The sequence below is a fragment of the Eutrigla gurnardus genome (assembly GCF_963514095.1).
Source record: "Eutrigla gurnardus genome assembly, chromosome: 12".
Lineage (NCBI taxonomy): Eukaryota > Metazoa > Chordata > Actinopteri > Perciformes > Triglidae > Eutrigla > Eutrigla gurnardus.
Window position 1 is genome coordinate 21,199,643 of NC_139926.1, and position 22,964 is coordinate 21,222,606.

At 44.5% G+C, this 22,964-nt stretch overlaps 2 protein-coding genes across 4 annotated transcripts; one reads left to right on the forward strand and one right to left on the reverse strand.

Moving 5' to 3' along the window:
• LOC311022317 (vang-like protein 1) lies at window positions 1–16,854 on the forward strand. 3 transcript variants are annotated; one of them, XR_014598100.1, is made up of 10 exons: window positions 1–236; window positions 4,448–4,697; window positions 5,514–5,685; window positions 10,704–11,132; window positions 11,450–11,625; window positions 12,120–12,253; window positions 14,055–14,205; window positions 14,344–14,578; window positions 14,830–16,587; window positions 16,637–16,854. XR_014598100.1 is itself a non-coding variant. In XM_084023501.1 (9 exons), the coding sequence occupies exons 2-9, from the start codon at window positions 4,627–4,629 to the stop codon at window positions 15,088–15,090; spliced, it is 1,629 nt and encodes a 542-aa protein (XP_083879627.1). In that variant the 5' UTR covers window positions 1–236; window positions 4,448–4,626; the 3' UTR covers window positions 15,091–16,854. The 3 variants fall into 3 exon arrangements, 1 of the variants encoding a protein (XP_083879627.1); XR_014598101.1 differs by having other exon boundaries at window positions 14,830–16,577; XM_084023501.1 differs by having other exon boundaries at window positions 14,830–16,854.
• A 652-nt stretch (window positions 16,855–17,506) lies between these two features.
• casq2 (calsequestrin 2) lies at window positions 17,507–22,376 on the reverse strand. Its single transcript, XM_084022647.1, has 11 exons — window positions 21,841–22,376; window positions 20,496–20,580; window positions 20,227–20,327; window positions 20,022–20,133; window positions 19,498–19,571; window positions 19,297–19,427; window positions 19,160–19,205; window positions 19,021–19,075; window positions 18,291–18,391; window positions 18,138–18,212; window positions 17,507–18,056 (listed from the first exon to the last, which is right to left on the reverse strand). Exons 1-11 carry the CDS (start codon window positions 22,075–22,077, stop codon window positions 17,754–17,756), a joined length of 1,320 nt encoding a protein of 439 aa, XP_083878773.1. The 5' UTR covers window positions 22,078–22,376; the 3' UTR covers window positions 17,507–17,753.
• Window positions 22,377–22,964: the final 588 nt, after the last annotated feature.

A 22,964-nucleotide genomic window follows, 5' to 3' on the forward strand; every position in this document is an offset into this window, starting at 1 on the left:
CCGTCGCAAAGGACGACCTCTTGTGGACCACCGCTGGAAATACTCCTGTTCGTGCACATGAAGAGTATACCTCTACGCTGCCTCCCTCTCTGGTACTGCTCACCACAATGGCCAGGCTCGTGTGAGGCAGCTACCCCTGTCAGCGCAGCACAGACGCGCCTCAGCAGCCGCATCCACCGGGACACCGACACCGAGACGCGCGCGACGGAATATGACACGCGTCTGAGCAAAGAAAGGTAGGTGAATGAACTGATTGTCGCGGTGCTGCGTTCACCACACCGGGTGTATTACACCGCTGCCGAACGCCGGAGACGCGCGCAAGGAAGGAATTACTGATGAAGTTCAATGCCGCCGTCGTGGAAAAAAAATGGTCTCCTTCTCACCAGACAGATGCAGGAATGGTCCTAACCCATATTTCTGTGGGGGGTAACCTTGTAGGGGTACGTGTGCGTTTTATTCAGACCCTGCCCGGCGCTTCAGATACATACAAGCACACAATAACGCATGCATTATTAGTGGATAGGAGTTTATGCTCCACTGTGGCTGATGGGGATGTGACTGCAACCAGATCTATTGTAACTGCATCTGTGTAATAGAGAAGTAACATCTCTCTCTCTCGCTCTCTCTCTCTCTCCTATAAAATAAAGGGCGTATTACACGCGAGCTGCTGCTGCTGCTGCTGCTGCTGCTGCTGGTGGTGGTGATGATGATGCGTGTGTGTCGCCATCAGCAGCAGCTGCCTGCAGCAGAGCACACTGTGCACAGCTGGATGAGGTGTTACATCGGCGAGGCTCCTCTCTCACCGTGTATGTCAGGGTCACTGATGCTGCAGCAGCGAAAGGAGCAGCACATATGTATTATTGATTAGTGTTGATAAGTCCTTCCAGGTTATGGGAACCCCTTGAATAGATGAGTCACCGCCTCTGGAAGCAAGTCTTGCCACGAAGGATGAAAAGAGAATGGTGTGAGCAATGCTTTAGTCATTGTTCTCTTTAAAACCTTGTTTTTTTCCCGGCTGGCAGGGCAGAGTGCCACAAGTGTAATGAGACGTGGAGCTACCTTAAGGCTACTCAGAACCATTGATAGCACGCTGGAGTGCAGATGCATTGTAAGGCAGCGTACAGATGTTGGTTTACAGACATTAAAAGCACGGCTCTTAAGGTAGGAATGCACCGGTTTATCTCTCTCACCACCTCGCTCCCTCCACTGTACTCTTATTTAGTTCCACTTGAGCTAAGTTTGCATTCCAGAGAAGTGTGTCAGGTCTTAACGTTCTCCTTTTACTGTCATGGTATGTGTGTAATCACATTGTGGGCCACTCTTGTTTTTTAGGGGGGGGGGGCAAGGGTGACGAGTTGGTTTAAGGTTGGGTTAAGGTTAGGCATTAGGATTATGCCTTTGTGCCAAGAATGAAATGTCAGCATCACAGTAAACGATGAAAGGAAAGTAGGTCCACATTCCACGGGAGTCTCTGTGTTATTGGGCTCCATCCAAAGAGATTTCAGTCAGTTAACAGCGATTTTTTTTATAATGTGTTAATCTGCAGCTGTTCCTCTGGGTTATCTGAAGTGCATGGAGGGATTTGAGATTGTTATAATTATAAATAACACTGGCACAACACTGTGTCGCCCATTGTTTGATTTCAGAGGAACTTCCCTAACTTACCGGACTGTGCAGCCAAGTCTGTATTTTATTTGCCACTTAAAAGGAACACATTTTTATTATGCTAACATAATATGCTGTTGAAACCATTTTTAATTACATGTTGATAATCAGTTAATTGTTTATGTCATTTACTGACAGCTGTGTGATTATATGCTGGTTTTCTTCGTCTCCTGCGGTAGTAAATTGAATACTGTTGCCATCTGAATTGCTTGGACAAATCAAGGGATTTGAAGGCGTCACCTGGGCTCTATAAGTTACACTGCATGGTTTATCGGTTAATAAAGAAAATAATCAGCAGATTCATCAAACATTTAAATCATTAGTTTTGGACCAAGAGTAGTATCTGTTGTAGATGGGGGTTTCTTAGTTTCAAAATTGCTTTAAAATCGTGAAATAAACGATGAAGGGAATAAACACGGGGGATCGCCAGCTGCTGCATCTGGCAGATTATGGCATAAAGCCACCAGGGCAGGGCACACATGAAGGAAGGAAGGCACAGGGGCTAATGGGTGTGAGGGATGCCATGGTAACCAGGCCTCAGCATGTGCTCTATGAGCTACGAGCCTGATCTGTGCCATTTAGGGTGCCAGCATTGCATCGGGCGCTCTTAATGACATCTCAAATGCCACACCTTTCTTCCTTTGCCCGGTTTGGAGGCCAAAGTCTGTGCAGCCATGCAGGACATTAAACAAATATTATGTTTTCTATTTTTAATTGATCAGTAGGGGGAAATGTTGCAGCTCCGCTCATGAACTCACACATTTGTTGCAATTCTGTATTCTGTCTCGAATATAACAGGAAAGAGACGAGTCCATGACGCCGCGTGTGCCTGTATCTGTTGTTACAGTAGCTCCCACTGCGCAGCAGCCCCCATCCCCTAAACAAACACATTAATGAGTGTTTGTTTTACATTAGTGTCACTTCCTGCCCTTGTGAGTCTCTTCCCGGTGCAGCCAACCAGAACGGGCTGCACCGGGAAGCAACTACGCCTCACTAGACATATCATTTTCAACAGTGTCGCTCACAGAGGACTGCTGAATTTTTGGGGGGAGGGGGGGCTTCGGGGGGGATGGGGCGACTCAAAGTAAGCGTAATGCAACTTGTTATGCTTTATTCATAGTTATCCATTGGTTTGTAACTGATAGTTTTTCTAACCCCGTGGCTGCGATTTTCCACATGGCCTGGTTCACTATGCCGCTTCGTGCTCGTCTCGTGGATGAGTGGCTTCTCAGAGGAATCGTCTTGGCCCACATACCGCCGCCGCCGCCGCGCGCTCTGAGAGCAGCACTCAGGGGGTTAACAGCTTTTATTCAAATCATTGCCTTATTCATTTAACCATACGGGTGCCGGGTGTGATGAGAAGCCTTTATTTGGTCTTTGTGCCATCCCACTGGGCCACACCCCCCCTCCCACCCCCACTCTCTCATAGACCCATAACACAAATTTACTCTCAGCAGGGGTGATTGATTATTACTCCTAGATGGGGCCTCCTGTCTTCGGTGTTACCAAGGCAACAGCGGACGCTTCAAATGTGGGTTAGAGATGAGAGACATGACTTTCTCCTGTCAAAACTTGTGGTTTGCGTTTAAAAATGGATGCTCTGACATCAGCTTTGATGCTGGGAGTGGTGTGTTCAAGTACAATATGCACTGAAGTCCTGCATATATGCACAGCTGTGCACAGCTGTGCTCTGCTGCTCCTAATAGGCTGCATCAGTGTAAAAGTGATGTCCTAATCACTCTACAGTAATTCCGTACTTTTTGTCACCACACCGTCATTTTGCTAATTCTGAAACCCAGCCAGTGGTGATGTCATTACATCATTTATGCATATCGGGGCCTTAATGTAGAATCTGTGGTTTCACATGTGCACCATCCACATTGACCTTGATAGGTAATGGAAGGCGTGAACGTTCAAACCTCATTTGTATCATCTTATTGGAAATCAGCTACGCTGCGGTGTCTTCTTCTAACGGTAATCTCAAACTGGATTCACATCAAAATGTGCTGAATGGGCTGTTTTACTGTTTCCATGCAAGACTGGTTCCAGAGATGACAAATAGGCCGTAAACGACAGGAGGCAGAATAATCCTGTTTAGTCAAATGAGACTAGGCTGGGTGACGGTGATTGGCAGGTGGTTGTCAGGGCAACAGCTGGGAGACAGACAGAGTGTAGATTGAGGTTTAAATGAATGGTGAAGATGTCCTCGTGCATCATGCAGCATGCATAAGGGCCCAGGAAGAGAGTCTGGTAGATTCAGTCAGATCCTCATAATGACGAGGACACAAGCGCAATTTATTTGTGTTATTTATTCATCTAATTGTTTTATGGATGTATTGGTTTTAGCAACCAGATTTGAATAAATATGTACACATCTAAATAGTAGAGATTTGGCCGTAATGGCATCATGGAGACCCTCATATAAAAAACACACAGTTGATATGAGGGGCATAAATTATGGATATTTAAAACACTTTAATTCTTCATGAAACATGTTGTGAACGTGACGTTTGAATGTCTGGTTTGAAGTATTTCCAAGTTCAGAACTCTAAAGACTGCTCAATAAATTCATGATAGATATGTCTATGTGTCTTATCTGTCCTTCTGGTCCAAAAGCACAAAATGAAAAATTTATATTTGATTACTGGTCATTCTGCTCTCATTTGAAATACATGAATAATAATCAGCACAAGCCTAATTTATCGAATGCATCATTCGTTCGACACTGCAGGTTTTGATGCAAGCCTCATACCCTCCATCTCTCCATCTCTCCATCTCTCAGGTCAATGTGGCTTCCAAAGCAGCTCTCTGGGGTAGTTGTCAGCCGTCGTGGATTCCTGAGGCCCGTCTCTATAGCAACCCATTCCTCCTCTTGACTGCTGCTGCCAACTTACCCTCTCTGCCATACGACGAACCTCTCCTCATCCCCCTGGCCAATCGCGGGCTCTGATCAGCGCTGGAATGGACACCGAGTCGACCCACTCGGGCTACTCCTATCACTCCAGCCGCTCGGGGAGATCAAACCGACACGGGTATGTTTCCTGTCTGCCCACCCTCCCATCTGATCCCCACCCCACCCCCCCCACCCATGACACGGATTTCTGCTCCATCGCATCTCTCGCAGCATCTTTCACTGTTATTTGCATGTAATCACGTCTGTGCACACATTGAGTTTGTTGTGTTTGTCTTCACACCGAGCAGACCACGTGTTGGTTGTAGACAAATAAATCAGACTAAGAGAAGAGAGAAGCAGAAGAGAGGGAAGGGAGAGATTGAGCCAGACAGAGCTGGTGGATTAGGGTCGTCACAGCTGAACGGCTCTAACCTATTTCAGTGATCCTGCAAATAAGAGAATCATTTGATTCACATCCTGTCCATTCCTCAGTATCAGTTTCCCTCCCTTCTCCACCAGATTTTTGCTGTAGGGCAGCAACTAACCATTATTTTCACTGAATAATCCGCCTTTTTGCTTAAAGATGATTTAAATTATAAAAAAAAGGGGAGAATTGCTGCCAATTATTGTTCCGTCAATCTAGTAAATTACTTATTGATTCTGCTCTTGTTTGGTGTGCAAATTTGTGTTTGAGTATTCATTCATAAATGATCAGTTGATTTATATTTTTCGATCAATAGAATATGATTATGTCGGTTAGATTTGAGATTTGAAGTTTTTTTAATATCAGAATTGTCCGACACATTGTTGAATTGTTGTGTTTCTTTGTCAAATATGACATCAGGAAGGTATTTGAACTATTTTCCTATTCTGATTGAAAACAATGTATCAAGAAAATGATTGCATGAGAATACAAACTTCATGTGCCTTTATGTCTTCATGTGTTCATCACCAGTGAACGAAGCCGTGAGCGGCACAAGGCCAGCAGCAGTAAAGACAGCAGTCGCTCCGAGAGGTCCGTCGTCATCAACCCCCCTGACACGCCCTCCCAGGACTCCCCCGTCCACAATGGAGAGCCTCTGCCAGGAGAACCCACACCTGGAGCAGACCAGGGAGATGAGGCCCAGGTATTTTCACACAAAACTGATGGCAACAAATGGCATGAATCAACTATAAAGGAATGTGGGCTGTTTTTATAGAGAAGTCATTTATTCCCTTAGAATAAATTGGAATTCCCAGTAATCCACCTACATTATGAACTCGGCACCGTGACCTTATAACTCGACCTCAGAGCAGCTGGCTGCCCATTCCCACAGCGCCTGACACATAATAACAATGGTGACAAGGGATCAAATAGGTCAGAGGATTAGCGTCCCTCTTGTAGGCCTGCACAGATTTTTACGGCCAACGCTGTGTTACAGTGTGTGTGTGTACGTGTGTGTGTGTGTGATACTGGGTATAACTCTCATGCCCGATCGCTTTGAAAGCAGAGTGAATTGGTAGCAGTCATCCCATAAAGCTGATGTTGCTGAGCTCTGCAAGTAAAATAGGTTTTTAAGTTGCGACAGGGAGGCGGAATGCTGGGAAAAAGCAGCTCAAAGACTGGAATGGATATTTAGTCACCGCTGCAGGGATTAAAGATGCAATCAAAGCCTGATCATTATTTAAAGTAGTGTGACAAAAACACTCCTTCTAGTTCGATGAGAAGATCGATTACACTCGTACATCAGTCAGCCTTAGTCAGCAGATGTTAGCTTGAACGGGGAGAAAACGGCAAGCTTGGCTCCAGAAAAAATGAAATAAAACCCTTAGAGTTTCTCCAAAACCCACTAATGATATCTCATTTTAATAATCTGTACAAAAACCAAAGTGTGTAACAGTAAGTTGATGTTTTTTACATCACTTTGATGTTGACTGGCCTCATAAAACAGCAATTTTATTATTTTTTTATTGTTGACATTTCCTTTTTTAATGTTAAACAAAACCTATAAATATAATAAAACATGTTGATTCTCATCAATCTTCTCATTTAACTCTTTACAAGAAAGCAAAAAAGCTCATTACCACAAATGACAGAATGTTAATTTCAGTGCAGACAAGCAGGAAAATTGCAATGAAAGTTAAAGAACGCAGAGTGAGAAGCAAAAAGACAACCAAAGCAGGGGGGGAAGACGTATATGTGTTGCTCTCTGAGAGAACTCTGCCTTGGGCTGCCTTCACAGGCTCCCTGACCTACTTGAAATCTATAGTAAAAAGAGAGTCATTTTGTCCTTGTGTATGTTGTTGGATTGTGTGTAAGAAAAAAAAAGGAGAAAAGCTGAAGCTGCCGGGAAATAAATGTGATCTTGAGTACGGAGAATGATTTAATGTGATCAGGATATAAACAAGCCTTTAGTCGGACTTTAATTCTGAGGTCTGACCTATTTTGCCGCCTTTCCTCAGCATTCGCTTCTGGCTGGGCAGCCACATTCCACGATGTCATGTGATTGTCAGCTTGTAGCTTACTTCCATTGTCCAGAGTGTAAGGTTATCTGCCATTGTATTGCATGAGCCCGTCAGACAAATATGTCCAAACGGCACAGAAGCAGCAGCAGCAGCACCGGCACCAAAGTCCAGCCCTGGCCGGTGCTGTTTTTGGAGCGGCTCTGTTGATGATGGCAAAGCAGTTCCAACACTAACAGGCCCAACAGGCCCCGGCAGCAGAGAGACATTCTCACAGACCGAGATTAGCCTTAGCATCCAGCCAAGCGCCACTTTGAGGAAAGCTGATATGAATAATCCTCTGTGTTTACACGCATGCCTATGACATAAGGATACGGTTTTTGGACCACTGCTTCTGTGTGTGTGTGTGTGTGTGTGTGTGTGTGTGTGTGTGTGTGTGTGTGTGTGTGTGTGTGTGTGTGTGTGTGTGTGTGTGTGTGTGAGAATGAGTCATGGAGGGAGCACCAGGTCTGTTACTGAGACGGTGCTGCTTTTTTTTGAGGGGGGGTGGAGGCATGTACTCGTGTTTTCACACGTTGCTTCTTTGCCCTTTTCATTGAATTTCATTCATTTACATTTTTATGAACTAAAAAATACACCACACCAATTAATAGAATAATTGAGTAAATGAGTATGAAACCTGCCAGGCATTTTCATTACATTTTGTGTTTGTCCCCGTAGCTCCTATGACTCACTCGCACACAAACACAGTGACACTAATACACTCGCAAACACACCAATGTGCAAAATGTCATTTTAACCTCCACCCAAGCCAGTGGGGCTTAGCCATTGTGTTTCGTAGCTGGCAGACTACTGTTTAGTGTGTGTGTGTGTGTGTGTGTGTGTGTGTGTGTGTGTGTGTGTGTGTGTGTGTGTGTGTGTGTGTGTGTGTGTGTGTGTGTGTGTGTGTGTGTGTGTGCTAATCAGTATGTTGTTGTGTTATTGTGCTTTGTGACAGTGGAACAGACCGAACCATAATCCAAATTCACCCTCTGCCAGATGAAAAGACTGCCAAGCAAGCAGCAGCTCTCTCTCTCTCTCTCACTCTCTCTCTCTCTCTCTCTCTCTCTCTCTCTCTCTCTCTCTCTCTCTCTCTCTCTCTCATAACCCTTCTCAGTTTCATGCTCTCTCAGTTCCTCCTCCTCCACGCTTTACTGTACGTAGCGATCAGGCCTGATTAGTGTAGCATTAATCTATGGGATTAATCCACTGAGACTTAATGGCTGGTTTTAACAGTGTATTAGCTCAGGAAGTGATACGCTGTCTCTCTCATAGATACGACATGACATGAGCAGGAAAGCTCGTCTGCATCCGTGCATATTTACCTGGACTGTCAGATGTGTCTGAATGACTTATCACAGCAACATTGTCGCAGAAGGAAAAGCACAGGTATTATGGGTATTAGTAACAATGGCTCTATTCTGTTCAACTGTCTCAGTAAGTAAGTGTGACAGCGAGTCAGCACCTGAAGTCAAAGCGACTTCCTGGAATAAATACAGGAAAATATAATAAACTAAATGTCCTCTCCTCGCTTTGCCTTTGAGCGTGACATTTGGTGACGGTGGACACAAACGAAATCAATCTAATTTGCATATTTTTTTTCTGCTTTAATTACACAATGATGAGCTGATATCGGCTCATGAATACAGCTTCCAAATAGAGAGCGGTCCGATCACTATCATGTGATTGCAAAAACAATTGAATAATTGTCTACGTTATTAAAAAACAGCAGGAGTTTTCAGGCTTCAGATCTAAAGGACGTTAAGAAGGCGTACATGGGATAAAGGGCCTGATGTTCATACTCTTATAGACAGCATCCATGCAAAAGTAAGTAAGAAAGAGTGAATTGCTTATTATCTGCTGATCAATATTGCTGTCAAAAGCAGCTCCAGAACAGAAGACCTTCAGAGTGTTTAGTCAGCTGTTGTTTCCATGGTTATGAACTGTCAAGCTTAATGGGCTTTTGTTGACGTTGAATGTTACCAGGCTCCGTTCCAGAGGCTGGGACTCTGTTAAGTAAAAGAGGAGATATGTAAGAGGGATATAATGAGATCGGATACTAAATGGAGTTGACACTGCACTTACATCGCTGACCTCTGACCTTAATGCTACTTCTCCACCCACCTCCTTTCTTGCTTCTACGCCACAGCTTGCCTCATCACTGCCATCCTCCCTCTCTCACTTTCCCTCTCCTCTCCTCACGCTCATTCATCTCCCGGCTGCTGTTGGCATCCCCTCCTCCAGCACGGCTGAGTTAATAGAGGGCAGGATTTATATTTATGCACCGTGTTCATGCTGCATTTTCCTGATTGGAAATATGCAAACACAACGCCTATTTCATATTTCACATTTCACAAATAGCAGCCCGGCTGACTTAATCTGCATAAAGTTATATGAACTTCTCAATAAGCACAATTGGGTTTCTCGGCAGCTTCATCAGGCCCATGCGGCTCTAATTTGGGACTTTACCGACTGTGTGTGTGTGTGTGTGTGTGTGTGTGTGTGTGTGTGTGTGTGTGTGTGTCTGTGCACATGTGTTCAGCTTGGCTTTTTTTCCAGCCGTCCTCCCTGTCTCTGCAGCTGCTGCTCCTGTGATTGGTTGCAGTTGATATACAATGCAGTGACACTCTGGGGAACAATGGTTGGCTAATTACCTGAATTAATGACAGCCACACAAAAGAAAAATGCCTATTTAGAGCAGACTTGTCATTCATTTATACTCCCTGTCTCTCTTTTCCTGGAAAGAAAAATGATGCTAAAAAATGACCCTGCTGACTCCAAAGAAGAAGAAAGGACTCTAATTTGCAATGATGGGTCTGGAAAGCTTCAGCTTTTGTCTGTGTGTGTGTGTGTGTGTGTGTGTGTGTGTGTGTGTGTGTGTGTGTGTGTGTGTGTGTGTGGGTGTGTGTGTGTGTGTGTGTGTGTGTGTGTGTGTGTGTGTGTGTGATGCATACGTCTGCATCATCCTGCCAACGTGAACGTTACGGCACTCCCCGACCTGTCGTCTTACATTACTTCAATGGGACTTTGAAGGGCTGTCATAATGAGGCAAAACCTCGAAGAATCTCATCTCCAAAGAGCCTGGAGGATGTGCCGGATGTGCATGGTGCATTAAATCCACGATTGCTCTCGCAGGACGGGAGTAAAATAGGATAATGGAGGCATTGTTGCCTGTCAGATTCGGGTTTATATTTATCAGTTTATCTGCCGGTTTCTCCTGAGTTTTACTCTGATGTCTCTATTTTGTCAGACATTTTCGAATGACAAAGAACCTCTCTATGGCATCTGAGGGCAGATTGTGTTGGTGTTATTTTCCCAGGTTCTATCTTCAATAGGTCAAATAACTATGGGTTACGTGAAAGGTGTCACTCATACAGAGAATTATCACCCAAATCTGTCCCCATCAGCATCTTTCCATGTTGGTTTGTGGAAGAATAACTACTGGAATTACATTAATATGAGTGTAAATGTTACTGGTTGTACATATAAGAAACCTTTGTTCTCTTAATAAGATGATTATATGGCAATATTGATCATATACATTGTTCTGCTGCCCCTACAGGGCCAAAACACCATTCCAGGTTTTTGTGTAATTTGGGTGAATGAACCCTTTACGTGCCAACAACTCCAAATAGACATACCCTTCCTGTCTTTCCTCTCACAGGATGATAACTGGGGGGAAACCACCACTGCGGTGACAGGCACCTCAGAGCTGAGTATCTCCCAGGAGGAAATCGTCGGTCTGGGGAAGGGAATCCAGGACCGGACCCAAAGCTTCCGCCGGTACGTCCCTCTGGCTGTGGGCTTGTGTGTGGGGCTGCTGGTGCTCGCCACGCCCCTGGCCTTCCTGCTTCTTCCGGCTGTAATGTGGCCTGACAGGCTGCAGGCTTGCGGTGCGGCCTGCGAGGGCCTCTTCCTCTCCATCGCCTTCAAGCTCCTCATCCTCCTGATTGCCATGTGGGCTTTGTTTCTCAAACCGGACCGTGCGAGCCTGCCCAGGGTGTGTGTGTACCGTGCCTTCCTCACCACACTCACGCTCCTGCTCACCATGTCTTACTGGCTCTTCTATGGGGTCCGGATCCTCGATGCACAGGTGGGTTTGATGGTGAACGATAATAGAACGATAATCTGTCATTTTATATTATATTTGATCATTGTTTTTATATTCTTTACTATGACTTTCATTAGCCTAAGGGGGGAAAAAATGTTTATTTCATTTGTATTCATCCAAACATTTAGTGTCAAAAACATCTGTATCAAAACAATTTTATTACATTTTCTTTTAATTAAATATTTAATAAGTTTGTGGCATTTGCTGTATTATATGCGTAACTTTTCATGGCTGCCTGAAATTAAAGAATGTGTTTCATCCAGAATGTTTTTACTGAGCCTGTGATGTGGTCTAAGCAGGATGAGGACTACCATGGCATAGTCCAGTTTGCCGTGTCCCTCGTGGACTCCCAGCTGTTCGTCCACTACCTGGCTGTGGTGCTGCTGGAGCTCCGTCACCTCCAGCCGTGCTACAGCGTGTGTGTCATCCGCTCCACGGACGGAGAGACGCGTCACTACAACATCGGACAGCTTAGGTACGTTGATCGTTTCTCATGAGAATTAAAGAAGAAACTCTACATACAGGCATGTTAGAGGTTTACATTTCACACACTGGCATTCAGTCTCAGTCTTTACTCTGGTGAAGTGTGTGTGTAATTGGAGGCCAGCGTCCACGGGGGAGACTGGCACAGGCAGTAATTGAGTTACTCATCTAGTTTGCTCAAGGCGATCTATTCTAGGAGTTTGTGGGGGGGGGATGACAAAGGGCCGGGCCGAGGCGCTCATCCTATGGCTGACTTTCTGTGCTGATTGACTGCGTGGCGTTGACAGGGCTAGGAGATAACTGTGGCAATTAGATAAGGTTGGTGTGATGAGGCGATAAACATAATGGGTTGCATTGTGGGTAATGTAGGCACCATGTTGTGACGCAGAAGATGAATGCGTGGAATAAATGACGATATCTCTGCTCTCTGAATTAAGCATTATTAGATTCAGCCATGATGTAAATTCTCTCTCTCTTCTCACACAGCATCCAGAAGGCTGCTCTGTCCATTCTGGAGTATTACTACAGAGATTTCCCCCTCCATAACCCCGCCCTCCTCTCTGCCTCCAAGCACCGGGCTGCCAAACACCTGGCCGGGCTGAAGGTCTACAACGTTGACGGTAAGATCCCGATGATTACCGCGTAGATTAGCCCTTCTGCAGGACTGCACTGTGTCATGCGTTACGTTTCTTTTCACTGGATTTTCCGGGTGAAAAGTCCAAACATTTTCTGCTGGAGTGGAGCGGCATGATGCGGTTCCTCTGTCACAGCAAATAAGTCTCACATAAGAAAGTCAAGAAGGGGACAGTTTTATGCAACGGATTCGCGTAGACGTCTATCTGAAGTCTGACTCTTAGATCTAGTCGACGTCTTAGAACCTGCTTCACCTCATCTTCAGCTTTTGTCTTGTGATGTTCTCTTTTCCACCTCCGTCTCTTCCATGAGCAGCTTTTAAAAGCAAACTGAGAAAATACCTTTCGGACAGTAAGTAAAGATAAAAGTCTTCCATATCACTCTACACAGCACTTCATCACAGGAAGCCTCTTATTTCACGCTTCGGTTCCCTCCATCTTTAAAGCACTCCACAGCCTCTATCCCTATATATATATACTGTATGCATCTGGGACAGGAAATTCTACTACACACACACAAACTCCCACTGTGGCGATGCTACAATGCTCTTGATAAATTGCCTCCCTGCACCCACATGTACTGTAGACATCCTGTAATGTCACATATTGCACTCTTTCCTGTCGTTAAAGAGGTCCTCCATCTCCTACCGATGCATCCCCTACGCAGCACGGTTGATTTGTCGGTCTGTTGCAGGGATGCAGTATGGGAAATGGTGTCCTCGTAGCACCTTCGATCCACCCAACCCCCTCCCCTATCAAAGTGCAGCGGAGAGGCCTCTAGGGGGCCGTGGAATCTCAGGCTCTCAATAATTCATCAGAGTAACGCTCATTCCTCACATACTCCCACATCTCTCTTTCCTCCCGCTCAGCCCGTCTCCAGCTTGGATCCCCCCCCCCCCTCCACCACTTCCTTCTTCTCATTTTCCACTCACTTCAACCCCCATCCTCTCTTTCTCATTCACAGTCCTTCAAAGTTGCTCTGCTCATTGCATAAATATGTAGGCCAGGAAGTTAAAAAAGGCTGTTTTTAACAATATTTTCAATGGAAAATATTTTAAATCCTCCCTGTGCAAAATATCTGACATTATTTCCACAGTTATTCATCTATGTTATGTAGCTATATTCAGTGGTTCTTTCTCACCTGCACACGCACACAAATAAATATGCAGATCAGATTATTAATGATTAATATCCTTACCTGACCTGCAGCGTTTACTCTGTGTAGCCTCCCCCAAACTGCTCTGATCCTCATTAATATGGACCACACCTTACTCCCCCACTATAAAACCCCAGGAACTCCAATATATACTGCTCTACAGGCTCCATTAGGTTTATGCGTTTGTCACACTAACCAGTAAATTCACAGATCAGACGATAACTATGGCCTTTGAAGTGAAATATGAATATTTAATCTTTTTTTTTTTTTTTTGCATCAGAGAAACGTAGTTGCTTCAAGTGGAAATTGCTCCTTTTCTCAGTGTTATAATTAACATTCTCTGTGACTGAGACACATGATCGGACAGGGTGCCCCAGATAAGTAACAAAGATGAACATCCACTCTTGTTTCTCAAAGCCAGAAATAGGACAAAATACTCACCAAAGAGCTTGATTCATAGTCGTTTTGCAAGGTTGTGTGAGATTCGATTTCTCCTCCCATTCAACCTTTTCTGTCCACGATTCAAATTGAGATACGGCCCATTAATCAGAGTCAGAGACCCTGGTGGGGTCAGCTGCTGCTTTCTCCTGCCTCAAACCGATGGAGTCAATTTGTCGTCTCCTTTTGGTGCAGCCCCTGGGAACACTGCAGGAGCACAGCCTGCTAATGGGAGTCAGTCACGCGCCATGGTTACAGCTGCTGCCAAACGCAAGGACAGCGCCCACAATGAGCTGTACTACGAGGAGGCCGACTACGAAAGAAGAGTCCGTAAACGTAGAGCCAGGTGAGTCAGATGTCAGGGAGTTGGAGGGCAGCTCACTGATATATAGACTGGTATGTAACTGTGTGTGTGTGTGTGTGTGTGTGTGTGTGTGTGTGTGTGTGTGTGTGTGTGTGTGTGTGTGTGTGTCCTCTTTGTCAGGCTGGTGGTGGCTGTGGAGGAGGCCTTCACACATGTCCGCCGTATGAAGAAAGAGGACGAGATCGCGACGCCGTCTGACATCATGGACGTGCGAGAAGCAGCGCTGGCTATATTTCCCTCCATGGCCCGTGCCCTGCAGAAGTACCTCCGCACCACCAGGAGGCAGCACTGCCACAGCATGGAGAGCATCCAGAAGCACCTGGCTTTCTGCCTCGTCAATAACATGAGTCCTAAGGTGAGTCTGGCGTTGAACATCATGTGATAACTGAAATATTGCAATGAGAGGTTCCTGGCTATCATGTCTTTGGCTTGGATCTGCAGTAATTCTAGGAATACATTTACTATGGCAATCTTCCCCAAGCAGCATCAGGCAACTATTTCCCAATATCAATAATTAATAAGTCTTAGTTGTTAATTAGAAATAATTTACACCATCCAATAGCAAATCAAAAAGTGAACATGTATTGTGATTGTCTGTGTATCCAGTGCTTCCTGGAGGCCTACCTGGCCCCCGGTCCGACCCTGCAGTACGGCCCGGAGCGCTGGATGGCTGACCAGTGGACTTTGGTCAGCGAGGCGTCTGTCACCGGCGGCATAAAGGAGGGGTCGGAGTTTCTACTGAGGTGTCTTGACTTTAGCTTAGCTGTGACCATCAAGGGCATCCCATACATCCGACTGACGGAGGAGTACATCGACCCCAAGTCTCACAAGTTTATACTGCTGCTCCAATCGGAAACCTCCGTTTAACACAGTGGACCAGTGCTGCTGATCTGGACTGTTATCATTATGCTACTGAATTTTTAAAAAACAAAAATAACTTTTTGTACTGTTTTTTGTACTTATGTTTGTGTAATTTCTTCACATAGACTATCTTTGTGTCCTTGTCTTTGTCCCGGTCTACATTAAAGATGATAAAAGACAGAGAATGGGAGGGAACATGCTTGGATCTGTTTGTCCTGACGTTTGGAGAACACAGGTCAGGTATTCCTCGATGCACGACAGATGATCCTCACAATGTTCTTCTTTTATTTGCATGTGCCAGTGTGTGCCTGTGTGGGAGAGTTCATAGGAGGAGTGTGTATGTGCATAGGGGTGTGTGTGTGTGTGTGTGTGTGTGTGTGTGTGTGTGTGTGTGAGTGTGGTCTACACTGGGATCTGTCGTCTTTCCCCTTACCGTTACTATAGTGACCAGGGTATTTGATATAACCTGAACCCTTTTCATTAAAAAAATGCTCTTTTTCAGTCTTAGCAACGGTTATTTAACTGTCATGTATTACAGATGTATGTACAGTATTTATATGTGAATATACTTTATCCTTTTTTATATCAAAATGTGCATTGTTTGAATGAAGATCTTCTTTTCTTTTCTTTTTTTTCTACCTTGTCTATCCGCGCTGTATTTGTGGAGATGAACTGGATTGTAAATAGATGAAGATATGTTTGTCAATGTCACACCACTGGAATCTCTTGGGCTGAATGCGGACCGCAGTACGGCTAAATATAGATGGTCTAGCCGATAGATTGTGACTACTTTATCATGTATGTACAGTTAAGTGTGTGCAGTGTACACTGATCGTTTTGCAGGCTAACAGAGAGACTAAATGTTTGGACGGCTATGATTCATGTATTTGATGTTCATGTTAAAAAAACGCCGCCTGTTTGATTTCAAAACATGCTGATTTTCATCTCAATTCATCATGAGGCGGGTGTATATTTACACCAGCCTTCTACGTCATTTAAATCAAGACAATGCATAACCTAAAGGAACATTACTTCAGCAATTTCAAAAGATTTAGGCTCCAAACCTCTCACCAATATTAACAGCCACTTATCTCATGCTGGCAAGTATTTGAACAAGTGCTAAAACCTGATAATTTAGTGTAAATGAGCTCAACCCCCCCCTGACAGCGATTCTGCTCTCAGTTCAGAGCGTCACACCACTGCCACCTATCTGCAGCTACTGGAACAGGAGTCCTGAGCATCGAATCAAACCGTTAATATCTATGAGAATTTGGTCTGTTTTTTTAAAATCCTTTTGTATTTATGAGGCCTGTTACGTCGTAAACTTATATCAACACAATGTTACTGTTACTGTGCTCACTGACGTTGTAGTTCTGTTTAGGCTTTTATTTAGTCTTTTAGAATGTTTTTGTGCCTCGGTTATACATATTTAGGATGTGCTCAGTGCACGTGAGAGTGTGTGAGTGTGTGTGTGTGTGTGTGTGTGTGTGTGTGTGTGAGTGTGTGTGTGTGTGCGTGTGTGTGTGTGAGGCAGAGAGAGAGATGAAAGGAGAACGAAAGGGAACATAAGGAAGAAAAGAGATTGCTATCCCAAATGCTTTGTCCCCGTCTTCTTTTATACAACACAACGTGTAAATCACTGCAGCTGTGTCAAAGTCACATTTTTAATAAAATAAATATTTGTATTAACCTTTTCAAGGCATTTGATTGCTGTATTTTTTTTATGGAGTAATGGTTGATAAGTGCGTCAGCTGGTATTCTTTATCAAGAAAGGTCTTTGTAGTCTTGCATGCAACTGGCTAAATGCCATGATTATGTTGTCCTTTATTGCTTCTCCACTATGTGTGCATTCTTTTTTTATTTAAAATATGTGCTTCTATGCGTTTTCTGGATCAGAATGCCATTAACTACCAGTAAAACAAAGGTGCAGATGCCACCAGGGATGCGTCCTTGAGATTGAGAAACCTCACCTGTCGTTTTAAAATATGTTTTCTTCAATTATGTGCACAAAGGGAAACAACACAGTAAAGTAAAGGTGCAAGAATGCAGGAGAGGAAGAGAAACATGAGGAATTAGCATTCCGATGAGCTTTCCAGAGTCATTCCAGTGGTGTGATGACAATATTATCTCCCTGTGCAGCCTACCCCATTCAGTCAGGTGAAGTTAAGTTGAGAAAGAGGAAATCGGGAGAGATGAAAGAACAGATCAGAGGTTTGCCATTAAAAAAGGTGACTGTAAGTGTGTAGTTTTACAATTTCAACTCCCCGGGCAGGAAATACACCTGAGGTAAATTTAATATTCAATCTTAAATCATATTACCTGAAAGGAGGATGTCACGTAAAGTAAAGGGAAATGTGGAAGATGTCATTATATATAAGTAAAATGAAGTTAATGACTGGTCCAGTATACACATATTTTATTTGAGTTCCCAAAACCCATTCCAGGCTTATTTACATTGACAACATTTTTAAATTTTTGGGGAAATTAAACAGATGTATTGTTATTATTATTATTATTATTATTATTGCTAATAGGCACATATTCAGTACAAATAAACAGTGACATTGTTTATTTGTGATAAGTTATTTTACTGTACATTCATTTGTCCAAGATTCATGTTAAACTCTAAACCCGGAAGAGAAAAACATTTACTTGGATTCGGCAATGGATTACTCATCATCATCATCATCATCATCATCATCATCATCATCATCGTCATCGTCATCGTCATCATCGTCGTCGTCGTCATCATCACTGTCGCTATCATCATCATCCTCGTCGTCATCTTCATCGTTGTCATCATCATCGTCGTCTTCATCATCATCATCATCGTCTTCATCGTCATCGTTGTCTTCATCGTCATCATCCTCAGTGTTGACTTTGCCAGAGAGCACGTCCTCGATCCAGTCCTCCAGCTCCTGGGCGGTGGGCAGATCCTCCTCGTCATCCATCTCCAGCCACACGCTGTCGGCCTGCTCACAGTCAAAGGTCAGAGGTCAAACACTGTCGGGAGAAACTCGGGATTCCTGTCAGACAGGCCGTCGGGGACTCACGTCTGTAACGTTGATGACTCCAATCTGTGGTCTGAACAGGTCCACCTTGAAGGTCTTCTCCCAGTAGGGGATGAGCTGAAGGGGGTCACATTGCAGCGTGTGAGCTAAATATCTCCCCACATGTATTCTTTTATGTTTGGGTTGACGGCTTACCAGGGGGAAATCATCAGGGTCGATCCAGATCACGCTGAGCTCAGGTAGGTGGGTGTTGTCTCTTGCAACTTCTTTCAAGATCTCCAAGAACTCGAAACCATCTGGAAGCAATTTCACACGACATGCTGACTGAGTAGGCTGTTGGATAGCATCAGAAGGCAAGAAGCTGTTACAACTATCTATATGCAGTTATGTATTTGTCTTTCATCTGGTTAACTGGCTTTTTTTTATTGCATTTCTATTTTCTGTCATTCCACTGAAAGTACATAAATAAAGAGTAGTAATGGGACAAGATCTATACACACGAGTTATGTTCAATGTATGCATATAAAACAACAACACTATATGGTCTGTTTGTGTATTTGCTGTTGAGGTAGAAGTAGTATGATGTGTTTTGGTAGTATTATCTTTAGAACATAGTGCACACAGGTATTATTGCAACAAAATATACAGACATTTATAATAACAGATATATGGAATCTCATCAGTCATTAAACTGTCTTTAAAGTTGGATCATCATTTACATTTACATTTACATTTAGGTCATTTAGCAGACGCTTTTGTCCAAAGCGACTTACAATAAGTACATTTGTCAAAAGAAGGAAACAAGGAAACCACAACGAATCATCATGATTAAATGTCAAGACACAAGAGAAATGTTCCAGTTTATCCCCTCCAATTGGCTTACAAATAGTTAGATATAGGTGTAGGTACAGCATCATGACCTTACCGGGGTCCTCCTCCTCTGCAAAAGCCACAATGTGGATCCCCTCAATGTCATCCTCCTGAGGAGAGGAAGAGTAATATAAGTCAAGTGTGTCACGTTACTGCAAACTAAACTCATCATCAGCCGGACAATCATCACTCACCCAGGTTTCATACATATCTTCAGCACGCAGCTTTCTGAGAGTTGGTCTGATGGGCATCGGGGGAAACAGTATGTATTCAGACAAGAGGCCTAAAGAAAGAAGTTGGCTACCGTTTTATGCATTAGATCTTTGTTTACCGCCTGTGTTCAGTTATGAATTCCACCAGTTCCTCCTCGGAGTGAGGCTTTCCCGGGATGGTGACCGGCTCCTCCATGAAGGGCTCATAGAAATCCACCTCGTTCATCTTCAGCGTCAGCTCCTTGGCCACCTGAGGCGACAGAGACGGGGGTCACTCAAGAACAACGATGCATCCATTCACTGGTCTGTTGGTTGCTTACGGATTTCTCAAATGTGGCGAAGAACTTGATGTAGGGCTGGAACTGCTCTGCAGCTTCTTTAAATGCGTTGTAGTCTGCAGGTGAAAGAGAACAGGGGGGACTGGGTTATGTAGAGTTTACTGTGTTATCGGACTGCATTATGTTGTGCTCTTGTTTTCCTTGTCACACATCTGCTTGTGCTTTCTTTGGCCGTTGTGTACATGACATTTGCACGTCAGAGAGCGGAAATAGCTGAACTTTGACCGCCACTTAATGCTCCCACAGTTGGTCTGATGGGATGTAGCCGCAGCTCATCGCCACGACTACGCACCACCATCGACTCGTCCACAGCATGTGAGATGGGAGCAGGCAGCGGCAGCTGTGTGTGTGCGACGGTGGTAAAAATGGATCTGTAAATCCGTGGAGATGAGGGGGTTAACGTGCACTCGTAACGAAGGGCATGAGCGCACGGAGAGCACGGCACAGACCCAGCCAACGAGAGTCGTGAGCGTACATTAAAGAGACTCCTAGGCTCACACACTCACGCTCAGAGTCCTCGCTCTTGAAGTAACCGACAAGGCGGATGTCTTCCTCCATCCTATCGAAGGCTCTCAGCTCCAGAGCGTTTCCGATCACCTCCACTGGCTCCTCCAACAACTAGAGACAGGCAGGCAGAGAGAGACATACTGGGGGAAGCTTGTAACTTTGGCAAGTCTGGCATCGATTGGCTGAGAATCAAAGTCTACCCACGTCTAACAGGAACTCCACCAGAATGTTAGCCGAGAGCAAGCCGTCAAACTCGATCACCCGATCGGCCTTGAATACATACACACTGCCCTCCTCCTCCAGTCCTGTGAGTGAAAGAAAGCACAATACATTAAAAGACTGAATGTAAAGTTATTTTGACCCTTGACCCTTGAAATGTGCGATTAAAGGTCAACTGCTCCCAAGATTGGCGAGTATGTAACAGACAGGGAGATCAAGGTTAAATAAAGGTTATGCTGTATTCATATTCTCACCCAGTTTCTTTGCCACTTTGGCATCTTTGTGGGAGTCGACCATTCCAAACCCAATGTCCTTCTCCTCCATAACCTGAGCTGCAAGCTGAAAGGGAAGAGAGCACGGAGGACTAGACGGTAAGAATAAACACATAAGAAGTGAATTAAAAAATGAATGGGAGCTTAACTCCAGTGTTTGGTAATCTCCTCAGAAAAAACACAAAACAAAGTTGGCGATATGACAGAGGTGTTAAAGCTGCCATGGAGACACAGTTACATAATGATTCACACTGCCTTGTTCTAAATATAACCAAAGCGACAGTATTTATAATTGTTCTGTGGAGTACAGTCGGGGAGACTCTCCTGCCAGAACACACATATTGAAAGTTTTATTAATATGTGTTCAGTGAAAAGTACAGTTAAAGGTGTCCTGTGGATGTTTTCACCACTAGCAGAGCTATTTATTGTTTATCGGTTGTGTCCCCGGTTGGTCATGCAATTCATAACCTGCGATCAGTCATCGATGGGTTTAAATGCACAAAAATGCACCAGCATGAGTAATGAAGAAGAAAGTGGCTAGTGAGCAAACATGGATGTAAACAATGCTATCTTTTGTGTGTTCACAAGAAGACTCCACACTTTTTCCCCACCAATCAGTAAAGAGGAGGGAAAGAGATCCCAGACAGTTTGAACCATGTGCATGTTTTAGACATTTGAGATAAATATGTCAACTACTACATCAGCTGTGATGAGTTCATAGTGGTACGTTGTTACTGTACATGAGTGTTAGAGTAACATGGCCCACCTGCGCTGTGTCAAAGAAGTGAGGCTAAAATCAGGACTGCACGACCGGGCTCCGATTACCATCGCAGATCACGGAGCAACGCGCCCTCAGCCATGTGTAACATGAGACAGGGCACAGTGCACTCTGTTTTCCTATTGCAATGGGATTCCTTTAATCTATCAATTAGACACCAGCTGTTTAAACTGAGCTCGAATAGGAAATAACTTCACGCTCACTTTTGCTTTGACCACTAAAACACTACAGTAGAGGAGAAGATAGTCGTGCCCTTCACACTTATTGCTCAAAAACATAATACACATGAGCTCTCGGGTTATTTCTGGCAGCAGATGAGAGTCAGGGGGGAAATTAAAATGATGTAATTCTAAGGGATAGAAGCACTTATTGGATCTAAGGCTATAGAAATAACCTCAAATGACAGCACTGCATCCCACTGGACTGTTGTACCCGTTGACCTTGACCAATCTCACACACATTAAGATGTCATCTCCTGTACTGACGACTGTCTTCACGTTTTTAATTTGTCCCTGCACCATCTTTGTTTTCCTCGCCGTAATACTTTACCTCCAGCACCAGCTCGGTCATCTGGTGTCGTTTCTGCAGCTCCTTGCTGTCTGCTACGGGCGCATGGTAGAGCATGCACACCATGCTGTGCTCCTTCAAGGCTTTCTTGTAGTTCTTGTCATTGATGTCTAGGACGCGGTCTTTCCCGTCGTACTGCGGGAACTCCAGGCCCTTCGTGGCCGGGGCTAGAGGCACAAGGCTCAGGCAAGGGAGCAAGAACAAGCAGAGGGAGAGCATGGTCCGGAGCTACCACACACCCCTGACAGTCAAGAGTTTGGTTTTAGTTTCACAGTGTAAAACTGCACAATCGAAATGGTCACCCAAGCCCCCGTGTAAGGGTAGGGAAATGTAGGAAATGCCTCAGTTGGTCCGTCAGTTGCAGTTCTCAAGCGTCCCAGGACAAATATCCAACTTCTACAAGCATCTTCAGGACCCGAGCAACTGTTTCTCCCCCTGCGATCCCTCCTTCACATCCTCTCCCAGCAGACACAAAGACGAAGGGGGAGCGCTGTCGGGCCTGTTAGGTACTGGTGGTGGGGTGGTTACCATACATAGCAGCGACCCTCTCCCACTGCTTGTGAAGAACAGGCCCATTTTTAGGAGACCAGTTGTTTGAATGCTAAAAATAAAGTGAGAAAGAGAGATAGCACGTTGGGAGGGAGGGAGGAGGGTTAATAGTGCAGTTCTTGCTCCCTGTGATTTCTCTTTGCCTGAGTCGGTGATGAGGGGAGGGGAGCCCCAGAGATGGGGGTTATTTTAAACTAAAACCAAACACAGTGGGTGTTTGGTTTGGTGCTTTAATGGTGGTGTATTTTAAGTGACAGCTCATGAGATAATCTCATAGCAGGTATGCAAATTAAATAATCTGTGTGTAGTGATTTATCTGCAGATGTGGTTGCATGAGGTCTGCAAGTGCATGTCTGACAATAAACATTATATTCTTATGTGCATTTTTTTCCAGAAAACTCACACATTCAGAGATCTTCCTCTAAACACTCACATTCACCATCATTATTACTATTACCATTAACTAAGCCGCAGCAGCTGCACCTCTATTTCTGCCTCCCTCTTTAATCTTTTTCATCGCCTCTCTTAAGTAATAGTTCTGTAGCTGCTTGGGAAGG

What these genes read in the sequence shown, in the direction of transcription:
- casq2 (XM_084022647.1), bottom strand. Translation starts at nt 22,077, where the DNA reads ATGCTCTCCCTCTGCTTGTTCTTGCTCCCTTGCCTGAGCCTTGTGCCT. An exon ending in AAGATATGTATGAAACCTGG is followed by an intron (nt 19,076 to 19,159) that starts GTGAGTGATGAT and finishes TCCTCTCCTCAG; the next exon opens with GAGGATGACATTGAGGGGAT. An exon ending in TGCAGAGGAGGAGGACCCCG is followed by an intron (nt 18,392 to 19,020) that starts GTAAGGTCATGA and finishes AATTGCTTCCAG; the next exon opens with ATGGTTTCGAGTTCTTGGAG.
- LOC311022317 (XM_084023501.1), top strand. Translation starts at nt 4,627, where the DNA reads ATGGACACCGAGTCGACCCACTCGGGCTACTCCTATCACTCCAGCCGC. An exon ending in TACAACATCGGACAGCTTAG is followed by an intron (nt 11,626 to 12,119) that starts GTACGTTGATCG and finishes CTTCTCACACAG; the next exon opens with CATCCAGAAGGCTGCTCTGT. An exon ending in TCAATAACATGAGTCCTAAG is followed by an intron (nt 14,579 to 14,829) that starts GTGAGTCTGGCG and finishes CTGTGTATCCAG; the next exon opens with TGCTTCCTGGAGGCCTACCT.